Here is a 14,696-nt window from a genome sequence, read left to right as displayed (position 1 = left end):
CACTCCTCCGTAGAAAAGGAGGCCCAAGCCATCGTGGAGGCAGTGCGCCACTGGCGCCACTACCTAGTCGGCAAACGCTTCACCCTACTTACCGACCAGCGGTCGGTAGCGTTTATGTTCAATAATAAACAGAGGGGGAAGATTAAAAATGATAAGATTCTTAGTTGGCGGATCGAGCTCTCCACCTTCGATTATGACATCATTTACCGGCCAGGGGCCCTTAACGAATCCCCCGACGCCCTCTCACGAGGGATGTGTGCCAGCACCACCGGGGATCGGCTACAGACCCTCCACAATGACCTCTGCCACCCAGGGGTCACGCGGCTGTTCCACTTCATAAAGTCCCGCAACTTACCCTACTCGATTGAGGAAGTTCGGTCCCTGACCAGGAACTGTCGCACTTGCGCTGAGTGCAAGCCTCGGTTCTACCACCCAGATAGAGCCCACTTAATCAAAGCTACACGGCCCTTTGAGCGGCTCAGCTTAGATTTCAAGGGCCCCCTCCCGTCCGTCGACCGCAATGTTTACTTCCTGAACATTGTGGACGAATGCTCCCGGTTCCCATTCGCCTTCCCCTGCCCAGACATGACCAGCGCCACGGTCATTAAATGCCTCAACAGCCTGTTCTGCCTGTTCGGTATGCCGAGCTACATCCATACGGATAGGGGGGCGTCCTTCATGAGTGAAGAGCTACGCCAGTACATGCTATCCAGGGGGATCGCCACGAGCCGTACCACCAGCTACAACCCCCGGGGTAACGGTCAAGTGGAGCGAGAGAACGGGACAGTATGGAAAGCAGTCACTCTAGCTTTAAGGACCAAAGGCCTCCCTATCTCCCGCTGGCAGGAAGTCCTCCCAGATGTGCTCCATTCGATACGGTCGCTATTGTGTACTGCCACTAATGCCACGCCTCATGAGCGAATGTTTGTCTTTCCCCGGAAATCCACCTCAGGCGTATCCATGCCGTCATGGCTCTCCACCCCAGGTCCGGTATTCGTGCGAAGGCATGTGAGGGGCCACAAGACGGACCCTCTCGTGGAGTCAGTGCACCTACTCCACGCCAACCCCCAATACGCGTATGTCTGGCACGCCGATGGAAGGGAGGACACCGTGTCCATAAAAGACGTCGCCCCAGCCGGTAACGACAACAACCACGACAACAGCAGCAACAACGACCACAGCAACTCTTACCCACCCACTACTCTTTCATCACCCCCGGAAGAACATTGACCAACGGTACCCCCACCAACTACCCCTTCAACAACCCTGGCGGCACCCCCGGCAGAGACCCAGGAGGCCACCGGGGACACCCAGCCGACACCCGCGGCACCACAACAGCCACGTCGGTCGCAGAGGACTATCAAACCCCCGAACAGACTAAATCTATAGAAGGGGTGAATGTGATGAAATATTCCATTCATCACTCATCTGTATTTCTCTGCCTGTGACTGTGGTTGGTTTCAGTTTCATTTCCATTGTATTGTACTGTGTGTAGGGCTCCGCCCATACCTGGCTCCTATGTAAGCTGGCCCAGCCTGCAGCACATCCAGTACGGCAGACCTCTGGATGGAAGATACATTCTCCTCTGTGTGTTACCTTCTAAGTCAATAAAAGCCTTGTTTTGTTTTGCTAACGTCGAGTCTCGGATTTATTGAGGCACATCAATCCCATTGTGCCTGCTGGCTCTGTGCTAGGGCAGTCTAGCACTAATCCCACGGCCCTGCTCTCCCCATAACAGTATCTGTTCTCAAACATCGAGGCACTCGAGAAGGTGCAAAAAAGATTTACAAGGATGATACCAGAACTGAGAGGTTATACCGATCAGGAAAGATTGAACAGGCTGGGGCTCTTTTCTCTAGAAAAAGAGAAGGCTGAGGGGTGACCTGATGGAGGTTTTTAAGGTTATGAAGGGGTTTGATAGGGTAGACGTAGAGAAGAAGTTTCGACTCATGGGGGAGACCAGAATTGGGGCCATAAACATAAGATAGTCACTAATAAATCCAATAGGGAATTCAGAAGAAACTTCTTTACCCAGAGAGTGGATCTCGCTACCACAAGGAGTGGTTGAGGCGAATAGCATAGATACATTTCAGGGGAAACTAGATAAACACATGAGGGAGAATGGGAATAGAAGGTTATGCTAATAAATGATGTGTCAGCCAGTGGCTCAGTCAGAATGTTGTGGGTTCAAGTCCCACTCCAGAGACTTGAGCACAAAAATCTAGGCTGACAATCCAGTGCAGTGCTGAGGGAGGGCTGCACTGTCTGAGGTGCTGTCTTTCAGATGAGACGTTAAACCGAGACCACGTCTGCTCTCTCAAGTGGACATAAAAGATCCCATGGCACTATTTTGAAGAAGAGCAGGGGAGTTCTCCCCGGTGTCCTGGCCAATATTTATCCCTCAATCAACATCACTAAAACAGATTATCTGGTCATTATCACATTGCTGTTTGTGGGAGCTTGCTGTGTGCAAATTGGCTGCTGCGTTTCCCACATTACAACAGTGACTCCACTTCAAAAGTACTTCATTGACTGTAAAGTGCTTTGGGGTGGCTGTGAAAGGCGCTATATAAATGCAAGTCTTTCTTTTAGGGTGAGAAGACGAGGGGTGGGAGGAGGCTCATGTGGAGCATAAACACCAGCACGGACCAGTTGGGCCGAATGGCCTGTTTCTGTGCCATACATTCTATCTAAAAAGATCCACAGATGCAGCCCTCCCACCCTCATTGCTAGAATCCCTCCCTCGGCACCAGTACCTGTATATTTGAGACAATAAGCAGTGAGATGAACGTTGACTTTTTTTGCATAACACAAACCAGTGAAGTTAACTCTGCCGAGCAGTTTGCATTGCGATTGTGTTTTTACTATAATCACAAAAACACGATTTCCTGGTCCAAGGAAAATCAATAGCACAGCATTAGAGCCAGATAGCAGCAATTACATACCTCGAGAGAAATGCCTCATGTTTATTCACGCTTGTCACATATAATATTCTGTTACATGTTATCTCATGCCTTGGTGAACACTTAACATATTTGTATGAAAACTTTATGCCTGCTATTTTAATGGCCTCCATTAAAATAGTGAACAAAGACATTTAATACAACTGGTTTAGCTATTGCCTGCTAATGCTTAAAGAGCTTTACTCCAGGTCATTAGAGATGACAGGGTATATGTTCCGATTGCCGCTGCTCCTGCCACGATCACTTAATGCATTTGGATTAAATCCCTCCGTGAACGTTTTAACACAGCACCAGTAAGGTAATGCACCCAATGCTCCCTGTAAGCTGTGCTTTGATCTGCGCGGCCTGTTTCTTTAAGTGCGTGGTCCCTTTAATTTTCCACGCACACGCAGTGTTTGCAATGGAGAAGCCGGTGAGCGGCCTGCGCGGGACCTTTCCCATTACCGCGTGGCCGCGGCTTCGAGAGGAACATTGAATGTACCCCTACAAATCATGATGAGCGATGGACCTGCAGGCGCGTGTCGGATCATTGCGATACTCAAAGACACTTTACAGAGAGGTGTATGGGCAGTTGCGTTTATTGGGCAACATTACACAAGTTTCTTGTTTCAGGATGCCACAGCATCCCAATCTTAAACTCGGAGCAGGAACTCCTCTGGAGGTGCATTGGACTCTGCCGTTAATAAGAAACCCCAGAAGAGAAGGCTTTACCTTTTACCACTGGGCAATAAAACTGGTGGTTGCAGATCGACCGCCTGTTATACACCCTGCCCAAAGTCAATGGCAAGGAAAATTGGGCGGGGTGTATAACGTCGGGCCGATCCACTCCCACCAGGATTCCTTCCAGCATTGAAAGTTAAAATCTACACTAGAGAGTCAACACTGGGGACTTGTTCTCTGCGTTAACATCACAGGAACCAGTTTCCTTGCATTGGCTGCAGATTCATCGAGACATATTTTCAGGGAGCCTTCTCTCCCTGGAACCTTGGCTTGATTATGCCACAGGTGGATTGTGGGAGATCCATGCATCCAGCTGGCTGCACTCGTGCGATGCAAAAGCACCAATTGAACGTCTACATGTCTGCTCTTTAACGCATTAGTGTAACGCCATCCAGGACAAAGCAGCCCGTTTGATTGGCACCCCATCCACCACCTTAAACATTCACTCCCTCCACCACCGGCGTACCGTGGCTGCAGTGTGTACCATCTACAAGATGCACTGCAGCAACTCGCCAAGGATTCTTCGGCAGCACCTCCCGAACCCGCGACCTCTACCACCAAGAAGGACAAGGGCAGCAGGCGCATGGGAACACTACCACCTCCAAGTTCCCCTCCAAGTCACACACCATCCTGACTTGGAAATATATCGGCCGTTCCTTCATCGTCGCTGGGTCAAAATCCTGGAACTCCCTAACAGCACTGTGGGAGCACCTTCACCACACGGGACTGCCGCGGTTCAAGAAGGCGGCTCACCACCACCTTCTCAAGGGCAACTAGGGATGGGCAATAAATGCTGGCCATGCCAGCGACGCCCACATCCCATGAATGAATGAAAACATTTTTTTTTAAAGTGTCACACACAGATTCTCTGATCTGAATATCAGTCTTTAAATGACTGCTTTTACAACTTGGCAATTTCAGCTGAACATCTTACAGCTTTGGAATAAGGGTCATGTATCAATTTGACAGTCCAACTCCACACAGCTCCACATTAACCAGCAGGAAGTCTTGACGCAGACACAGGCCTCAGGCTCAATCTGTCACGGACATATAAATATAATTAACTGTTTCAACTGTCAAAGACATCGCACACTTGTTTACAATAACGTCCCTCGTCTACGCTTAATTAAATATCCCTGTTGAAAGCAATTAGAGGATTTATTGTGGAGGTACAAGAATTGTATGGCGCTTCTGTTCAAATTGTAAACGTTCCTCCCTCTTGTTTGAGAGCCTTGATGAAGCCAATCGGTGATTCTGGTCAAAGTGAAGTTGTGTGGAAGATTGATTGAGTCCACTGCATGAGCCCAGAGCCACACAGGAAGGTCTCAAGATTCAATCTGTGGTTTGTGCAGAGACAGGGGTTCTCTGCTGGGATGGCACTACAATTGGCCTCAGTATCATTGGGGTGAGGCGAGGGGACAGTAGCCAGGGTTCCTGCTTCTGTGACCCCTGAGGGGGATTGACAAGGTAGATGCCGAGAGGTTGTTTCCCACTGGCTGGAGAGTCTAGAACTCGGGGGCACAGTCTCAGGATAAGGGGTCAGCCATTTAGGACTGAGATGAGGAGGAATTTCTTCACTCAGAGGGTTGTGAACTTTTGGAATTCTCTGCCCCAGAGGGCTGTGGATGCTCAGTCATTGAGTATATTCAAGACACTGAGAGAGAGAGATTTTTGGACTCATGGGGAATCGAGGGATCTGGGGATCGGGCGGGAAGGTTGAGCTGAGGTAGAAGATCAGCCATGATCTTACTGAATGGCGGAGCAGGTTCGAGGGGCCGTACGGCCTATTCCTGCTCCTAATTCTTATGTTCTTACGAGTGTACGGGGTTGTGCTGGGGTTTATGGGTGAGGATACGATTACTCCCATGACACACATGAAGAATTGCCCTTATGTAAGGTGGTGGAGAGCTGCCACGGCCTCTAGCGTAGAACGCCCCTCAGCGAGAGTCACTGGGGTTGACCGTCACCTGCCAGCTGCTGTTCCTTGCCTGAAAAACGGGTGGCTAACAATTGAAACTTGGGGGCTGCCCCGTTAACGGCCAAAGCCCGCCTGATGAAGCTTCCAGGCAGGCCTGTAAATGCCCGAGCAGCGTGCCTTCCTGGAACAGGCGGGCGGCTGGTTAAATATGCAAATCAGGGACGGTTGTAGGACCCCGATTGCAATTTTCAGGTACAAATGGGCGGAGAGTGTGTTGTGCGCCATCCATTTACCAGGCGTTGAGCAGCCTAAGTCTTTAAAGGGAGGGTGCTCAACAAAGAAAACCAGCCCACGAAGCTTTTTAATTTTCCATCCCACTTAAAGCCCCAGAAGCGCATCTCTTACTACACCAGTATGACAATTCCAGTTGTTGCACCTATCAATTTTATCAGTTAGGCTGAAAATTTAGCGCTAGTTAGAACCAAAATATGAGCAATTTGGGCTGTGGGTTGGCGCTGTCTAGGAAATGAGACTGAAGCCAAGTTCATTCTTCTAACATTACCTTATTGTCAGGTTCTCCATTACTTCTGGAAAGTTCTCCAGCTCTTCCTTGAGCTCCTCGAAGGTAATGGCGCCACTGTTGTCTTTGTCCGCGGATTCGAAGAGCGCCAGCGTGAGGTCGTCGAGCTTCTCCTCTGGTAATGAAATGGCACTTTCCCGTAAACAGGATTTGAGGACGACGCGTAACTCGTCGGGGTCTATGGAGCCACTGCCTGTGATTCGATACAGTTACAGCAATAATAAGCCGGGGCTGTTTTCATTTGAACATTAGGAGATTACAGGGTGACTTGAGAGAGATCTTTAAAGTTAGGGAAAAACAGACGGTTTCCAGTTGTTGAGGGGTCTAGAACAAGGGGACATAGATACAAGATTAAATGTCATATTTGTGTTCAAATCCCTCAATGGCCTCGCCCCTCCCTATCCTGTAACCTCCCCCAGCCCTACAACCCTCCGAAATCTCTGCGCTCCTCCAATTTTGGCCTCTTGCGCATCCCTGATTTCCTTCGCTTCACCATTGGCAGCCGTGCCTTCAGCTGTCTAGGCCCTAAGCTCTGGAATTACTTCCCTAAAGCTCTCCGCCTCTCGACTTCTCTCTCCTGCTTTAAGCCACTCCTTAAAACCTACCTCTTGAATCAAGCTTTTGGTCACCTGTCCGAATATCTCCTTACGTAACTCAATGTCAAATTTTGCTTGATAGTCGCTCCTGCGAAGCGCCTTGGGATGTTTTACGTTAAAGGTGCCGTATAAATATAAGTTGTTGTTTGTTGACAGGGACACCCTGGGGAACTACTTCCCAAGGAGGTGGTCGCTGACTCTGACAGCTCAGGAGCTGGGACACTTATGCTGCAGGACTGCCTCTGAATGCATCGTAACTATGAAGAGTGATTGTGTGTCCTGAGACTTCACTGTCGCTGAAAGGGAAGACTAAAGGGAGCAATTTGTGTTTGTTAACGCTCCTGTGACGCGCCTTGGGATGCTTTAGTACTTTAAAGGCGCTGTATAAATGCAAGTTGTTGTTGTAAATAATTTAGGACAGAGCGTGACATAAGAAAACTACTAGCCACTTGGTCTAAGCGTTAAACAAAGCTTTAATCAACTGTTTTACAACATGGAGGTCTAGTTGTGTCCTTCACTAGTTCCTGTTAAGAATGTCCTGTGCAAGCTGGGCCCGTGCCCGAGTATTTATACTCTCCGTGGACAGCACCACCCACAGGCCGCTCAGTTGATTCATGTCAGAGAGCAGGTACACAAAGGATTGTGAGGCTGTGGTTTGCACTACTGGAGTTTCTGAGTGAAGCAGAAATCATGTCCATATTTAAGAATAGGTGAGATAGGTGGTTGAAGGAAGAGGGTTATAAAGGGATATGGGAACAGGGAGGGCAATGGGATTAGGACTACTGTTCACGTAGCGGATAAACACCAGCATGGACTGGTTGGGCTGAACGGCCTGTTTCCATCTTGTAATTTCTATGTCATTTTACAATCAAAGGCCTCAGTGCGGAGCGAGAGTCGGCGGGAATCGCGGAGCAGAGCGGCTGTATAAAAGGCTCCAGAGACCCAGGTAGGCCTCAGTGCGGAGCGAGAGTCAGCAGGAATCGCGGAGCGGAGCGGCTGCATAAAAGGCTCCAGAGACCCAGGTAGGCCTCAGTACGGAGCGAGAGTCGGCGGGAATCGCGGAGCGGCGGCTGTATAAAAGGCTCCCAGAGACCAGGTAGGCCTCAGTGCGGAGCGCGAGTTGGCGGGAATCGCGGAGCGGCGGCTGTATAAAAGGCTCCCAGAGGCCAGGTAGGCTTACCAATCTCCGAACTCGGAACTCAGAGGGAAGGAGAGAAGTAAAAAGTAATTGAAGTGTGACATCACCAGAAAGCAGGTAAGTGATTGGTTGGTGAGTATTTCTCTCTTTTTTAAACTCAAACTCTGTGGTTTATAGTTTCTAGGGTCTCTGTGGTGTAGCGGGGACTGTTTATAAACCAGGGCCCTTAAATATACCATTTAACTGTAGTGTAATTGGTGGGATTGATTTGATTTAATTTAATTGCAATTAATTAAAGGGTAAGTCATGGCAGGACAGCCCGGTGCCGTGGTATGCTCCTCCTGCGCTATGTGGGAACTCAGGGACACTTCCTGTGTCCCTGACAACTATGTGTGCAGGAAGTGTGTTCAGCTGCAGCTACTGGCAGACCACATTGCGGCGCTGGAGCTGCGATTGGATTCATACTGGACCATTTGCGAGGCTGAGGACGTCGTGAATAGCACGTTTGATCAGTTGGTCACACCGCAGGCAAAGGTTGGACAGGCAGAAAGGGAATGGGTGACCAACAGACAGAGTACTAGGCACAGGCAGGTAGTGCAGGGGTCCCCTGTGGACATCCCCCTCTCAAACAGATACACCACTTTGAGTACTGTTGGGGGGGATGGCTTACCAGAGGAAGGCAGCAGCAGCCAACTTCCTGGCACCAGGGGTGGCTCTGCTGCACAGGACGGGAGGAAAAAGAGGGGTAGAGCTATAGTAATAGGGGATTCTATTGTAAGGGGAATAGATAGGCGTTTCTGCGGCCGCAAACGAGACTCCAGGATGGTGTGTTGCCTCCCTGGTGCAAGGGTCAAGGATGTCTCAGAGCGGCTGCAGAACATCTTGGAAGGGAGGGTGAACAGCCAGTTGTCGTGGTGCATATAGGCACCAACGATATAGGTAAAAAGCGGGATGAGGTCCTAAAAGCGGAATATAGGGAGTTAGGAGGTAAATTAAAAAATAGGACCTCAAAGGTAGTAATCTCAGGATTGCTACCAGTGCCACGTGCTAGTCAGAGTAGAAATAGAAGGATATTTCAGATGAATACATGGCTAGAGGAATGGTGCAAGGGGGAGGGATTCAAATTCCTGGGACATTGGAACCGGTTCTGGGGGAGGTGGGACCAGTTCAAACCGGACGGTTTGCACCTGGGCAGGGCCGGGACCGATGTCCTAGGGAGAGTGTTTGCTAGTGCTCTGGGGGAGGGTTTAAACTAAAATGGCAGGGGGTTGGGAACCTGAGCAAGGGGACAGAGGAAAGGGAAACAAGGATAAAAGCAAAAGATAGGAAGGAGAAAAACAAAAGTGGCAGTCAGAGAAATCAACGGTTTAAATCAAACATGGCCACAGTAAATAATAATTCTAATAGGTGTAAGAGCGTTAAAAAAACAAGCCTGAAGGCTTTGTGTCTTAATGCGAGGAGCATTCGTAATAAGGTGGATGAATTAGCTGCGCAAATAGAGGTAAACGAATATGATTTGATTGGGATTACGGAAACATGGCTCCAGGGTGGCCAAGGCTGGGAACTCAACATCCAGGGGTATTCAATATTCGGGAAAGATAGGCAAAAAGGAAAGGGAGGTGGGGTAGCATTGCTGGTTAAAGAAGGGATTAACACAATTGTAAGGAAGGATATTAGCTCTGATGATGTGGAATCTGTATGGGTAGAACTGAGAAATACCATGGGGCAGAAAAAGTTAGTGGGAGTTGTATATAGACCTCCAAACAGTAATGCGGAGGTTGGGGATGGCATTAAAAGGGAAATTAGAGAAGCGTGCAATAAGGGCACAGCAGTCATCATGGGTGACTTTAATCTACACATAGATTGGGCTAACCAAATTAGTAACAATACTGTGGAGGAGGAATTCCTGGAGTGTTTAAGGGAAGGTTTCCTGGACCAATATGTCGAGGAACCAACCAGAGATCAGGCCATCTTAGACTGGGTATTATGTAACGAGAAAGGATTAATTAGCAATCTTGTTGTACGAGGCCCCTTGGGTCGGAGCGATCATAGTATGATTGAATTCTTCATTAAGATGGAGAATGAAGTAGTCGATTCAGAGACTAGGGTCCTAAATTTAAATAAAGGAAACTACGATGGTCTGAGGCGCGAGTTGGGTAGGATTGATTGGGGAATGTCACTCAAAGGGTTCACGGTGGATAGGCAATGGCAAACATTCAAAGACCGCATGGATGAACTACAGAATTTGTTCATCCCAGTTTGGCATAAAAATAAAACAAAAAAGGTGACTCAACCGTGGGTAACAAGGGAAATTAGGGATAGCATAAGATCCAAGGAGAGGACATATAAATTGGCCAGAAAAAGCAGTAAACCTGAGGATTGGGAGCAGTTTAGGATTCAACAAAGGAGGACAAAGGGATTAATTAAGAAAGGGAAAATAGAATATGAGAGTAAGCTTGCAGGGAACATAAAAACTGACTGTAAAAGCTTTTATAGATATGTGAAGAGAAAAATATTGGTGAAGTCAAGCGTAGGTCCCTTGCAGTCAGAATCAGGGGAATTTATAATGGGGAACAAAGAAATGGCAGACCAATTAAATACATATTTTGGTTCTGTCTTCACAAGGGAGGACACAATTAACCTCCCAGAGATGTTGGGAAACATAGGGTCTGATGAAAGGGAGGAACTGAAAGAAATCAGTATTTGCAGGGAAATGGTGTTAGGGAATTTGATGGGATTGAAGGCCGATAAATCCCCAGGGCCTGATAATCTACATCCTAGGGTACTTAAAGAAGTGGCCCTAGAAATAGTTGATGCTTTGCTGATCATCTTCCAGCATTCGATGGAATCTGGAACAATACCCATGGATTGGAGGGTAGCTAATGTTGCCCCACTATTCAAAAAAGGTGGTAGAGAGAAAACGGGGAATTACATCGGTAGTGGGGAAAATGCTAGAGTCCATTATAAAAGATGTAATAGCAGAGCACTTGGAAAACAGTGACAGGATTGGACAAAGTCAACATGGATTTACAAAAGGTAAATCGTGCTTGACTAATCTACTGGAATTTTTTGAGGATGTAACTGGTAAAATAGATAAGGGAGAACCAGTGGATGTGGTGTATTTGGACTTTCAGAAGGCTTTCGATAAGGTCCCGCATAAGAGATTAGCGTGTAAAGTTAAGGCACATGGGATTGGGGGCAAGGTATTGACTTGGATAGAGAACTGGTTGTCAGACAGAAAGCAAAGAGTTGGAATAAACGTGTCTTTTTCCGAGTGACAGGCAGTGACTAGTGGGGTACCGCAGGGATCAGTCCTTGGGCCCCAGCTATTCACAATATATATTAATGATCTAGACAAGGGAACTAGTAATATCTCCAAATTTGCAGATGACACAAAGCTGGGTGGGCGTGTGTGCTGTGAGGAGGATGCCGAGAAACTCCAGGATGATTTGGACAGGTTGGGTGATTGGGCAAAAGCATGGCAGATGTAATATAACGTGGATAAATGCGAGGTTATCCACTTTGGTGCCAAAAACAGGAAGGCAGGTTATTATCTGAATGGCAATAGATTGGGAGAAGGGGAAGTGCAACGAGACCTGGGTGTCCTTGTGCACCAGTCGCTGAAGGTAAGCATGCAGGTGCAGCAGGCGGTTAAGAAGGCAAATGGCATGTTGGCCTTCCTAGCGAGAGGGTTTGAGTACAGGAACAAGGATGTCTTGCTGCAGTTATACAGGGCCTTGGTGAGACCACACCTTGAGTACTGTGTGCAGTTTTGGTCACCTTATCTGAGGAAGGATGTTCTTGCCATGGAAGGAGTTCGGCGAAGATTCACCAGGCTGATACCTGGGATGGCAGGAATGACGTATGAGGAGAGATTGGGTCAACTGGGCTTGTACTCGCTGGAGTTTAGAAGATTGAGAGGGGACCTCATTGAAACTTATAAAATTCTGACAGGACTGGACAGACTAGATGCAGGAAGGATGTTCCCGATGGTCGGGGAGTCCAGAACCAGGGGTCACAGTCTAAGGATAAGGGGTAGGCCATTTAGGACAGAAATGAGGAGGAATTTCTTCACCCAGAGAGTGGTGAACCTGTGGAATTCTCTACCACAGAAGGCAGTAGAGGCCAATACATTAAATATATTCAAGAAGGAGTTGGATATATTTCTTAAGGCTAAAGGGATCAAGGGGTATGGGGAGAAAGCAGGGACCGGGTACTGAATTTGGATGATCAGCCATGATCGCATTGAATAGCGGAGCAGGCTCGAGGGGCCGAATGGCCTACTCCTCCTGCTCCTATCTTCTATGTTTCTATGTTTCAAAGGCATGCCAATCAATGAATGTACCCAGATACAGATATTACCATCTACATCATAGACTTGGAAAAGGAATCGTAGTTTGTCGGTTTCACTTCCATGAGTGAGGAGATTCAGGGCCTTCAGTAATTCATCCAGGCTTATGCTGCCACTCCCATCAGAGTCAAACAGAGCAAAAAACCTTTCAGCAAAGAAAGACTGAGAAGAGGAGACAAAGGAAGCAGGTTAGTTCCGGTAATGTAACACACTAAATATTGCTAGAATCTTACAGCACAGAAAGAGGCCATTCGGCCCATCGTGCCTGTGCCGGCTCTTTGAAAGATCCAGCCAATTAGTCCCACTCCCCCTGCTCTTTCCCCTGAGAGGGCAGACGGGGCCTCAGTTTAACATCTCATCCAAAAGACGGTACCTCAGACATTGCAGCACTCCCTCAGCACTGCACTGGGAGTGTCAGCCTGGATTATAGGCTCAAGTCTCTGAGTGGGATTTGAAAGCACTACCGACTGAGCCAAGGCTTACAACTATATTTGTAACTGCTTATAAATTCCCTATACTTTTAAATGATAATACCCCTTATATATCAGCTAGGCTCTGTTGGTAGCAGGCTCGCCTCTGAATCAGACAGTTGTGGGTTCAAACCCCACAATGGACTTCACCCCGTAAGTTCTGGCTGCCACTTAAGTGGAGGACGATATGGTCAGAGGTGCTGTCTTTTGGATGAAGCATTAACCCAATGCCCCACCTGCCCGCCCTGGTGGATGCAAAATATCTCATGGCACTATTTGAAGACAAGGAGAGATTTCTCCCAGTGTCCTGGCCAACATTTTTCTTTCAACCAGCACTTCCAAAAAAAAAAAGATATTAGCTTGTTATTCATCATTTTGTTTTATTTGTGGGACCTTGCTGTGTACAAATTCCCTCACAAGACTGCCTACTGCATTTCAACAACGATACTGCACATCTGCCAATGCACTTTATTATGGTTATGTTTATGTTAATGTATTACAAGCCAAATGTATGTTGAATGTTTAAATGTCTTAATCTAAATGTACACTCTCGGGAGCCGCAAGCCTACATTTCGTTGTACTGCACTTGTGCACTAACAATGACAATAAAAGTTGATTTGATTTTGATTTGATTTCAAAAGTAATCCATTGGTTGTAAGGTGCTTTGGGATGTCCTGAGGACACGACGAGGTACGACGTTAATTCAAGTTCATTTCTTTATTCAGTTAGGTGGAGAGACTGGACAAGTGGGGTTGTTCTCCTTAGAGCAGAGAAGGTTCAGGGAAGATTTAATAGAGGTGTTCAAAATTATGAAGGGTTTTGTTAGAGTAGATAGGGAGAAAATGTTTCCACTACCAGGAGGGTCAGTAACCAGAGGACACAGATTTAAGATAATTAGCAAAAAAACCAGAGGGGAGATGAGGGAAAAAATTACGCAGCGAGTTGTGATCTGGACTGCGCTGCCTGAAAGGGCGGTGGAAGCAGATTCAACAGTAACTTTCAAAGGAGAATTGGATAAATACTTGAAGGGGAAAGATTTGCAGGGCTGTGGGGAAAGAGCAGGGGGGAGTGGGACTAATTGGCTCGCTCTACCAAAGAGCCGGCACAGGCACGGTGGGCCGAATGGCCTCCTTCTGTGCCATATGGTCCTATGATTCTTTCTTTATATTCTCCACTGGCAATGTACTTCCCAATGAAAATGTTCCTACTGTTGGCCGATGTTTGCAGCAGAACAGTGCTGGGCAAACCTCGTCGTACATTCAGCTTCTGATCACAGTGTTACAAGCAAAATAAGCAATTCTATTTGAATGGTCCCCAGAATACTCAATGTACACTTAACAATTAACATAAAACACAGTTTAAGAAAAAAAACTGCTGCAACTATTGGTATAAATATTATCTAGTAATGAACATACACATAACGAGGAAGATTTCTTTATAAAATACATTTTGCAACACAGAGGAAAAATCTCCCCCCCTTATTTTTATTGTAACTATAAAAATCGGGAACTACTGAGTTTTGAACTGGCAATAGTCATAAAATATTCTCTCCGTGTTGAGAACATAAACTTGCCTCTTTTACTTTGAGCGCTGTCTTGAACTCTTCCAAATTGATCTCTTTATCCTCACCAGCAATACTTTCAAACTGCTTAGTTACCCATTCCAGCCACTTGGCATCATCGTCTACACTCATTGTGCTGCAACAGACAAGCGAACAATATTTCGGAGGAGGAAATCTCATTAGGAAGATCAGCCTACCAGCCCTTTTCACCAAAGTCCTCAATCGTTTCTCTAGAAACACAAAATAATTGTCTGTTGAACCCATTTATACCGTCCGCTTCTGTGGCCTTCTTTTGGTAACTTATTTTTGCAAATCTATGAACCATTAGGTGAAAATGTTTCCCCCCCCTCATTTCATTCCTTATTCCTAACTTGCATCCCCTAGAGTTTAAGGGGGAGA

The 14,696-nt window shown here is 47.2% G+C and overlaps 1 protein-coding gene across 1 annotated transcript in view; it reads right to left on the bottom strand.

Annotated features, from left to right (window-relative positions):
• The window catches only part of nox5 (NADPH oxidase, EF-hand calcium binding domain 5), a 77,999-nt gene extending 63,570 nt beyond the window's left edge, over positions 1 to 14,429 (bottom strand). Inside the window, exons 1-3 of the mRNA XM_085968486.1 lie at positions 14,310 to 14,429; positions 12,278 to 12,428; positions 6,164 to 6,374 (exon numbers count right to left, since the gene is read on the bottom strand). Of these exons, the coding sequence (XP_085824612.1) occupies positions 6,164 to 6,374; positions 12,278 to 12,428; positions 14,310 to 14,429 (482 nt within the window). The remainder of the gene's footprint in view (positions 1 to 6,163; positions 6,375 to 12,277; positions 12,429 to 14,309) is intronic.
• Positions 14,430 to 14,696: the final 267 nt, after the last annotated feature.

The sequence above is a fragment of the Somniosus microcephalus genome, chromosome 27 (genome assembly GCF_052327205.1).
Source record: "Somniosus microcephalus isolate GS21.2 chromosome 27, FLI_Smic_1.0, whole genome shotgun sequence".
Taxonomy (NCBI): domain Eukaryota; kingdom Metazoa; phylum Chordata; class Chondrichthyes; order Squaliformes; family Somniosidae; genus Somniosus; species Somniosus microcephalus.
The sequence above is the reverse complement of the archived record's forward strand: the minus strand, read 5'-3'. Positions and strand labels throughout refer to the sequence as shown.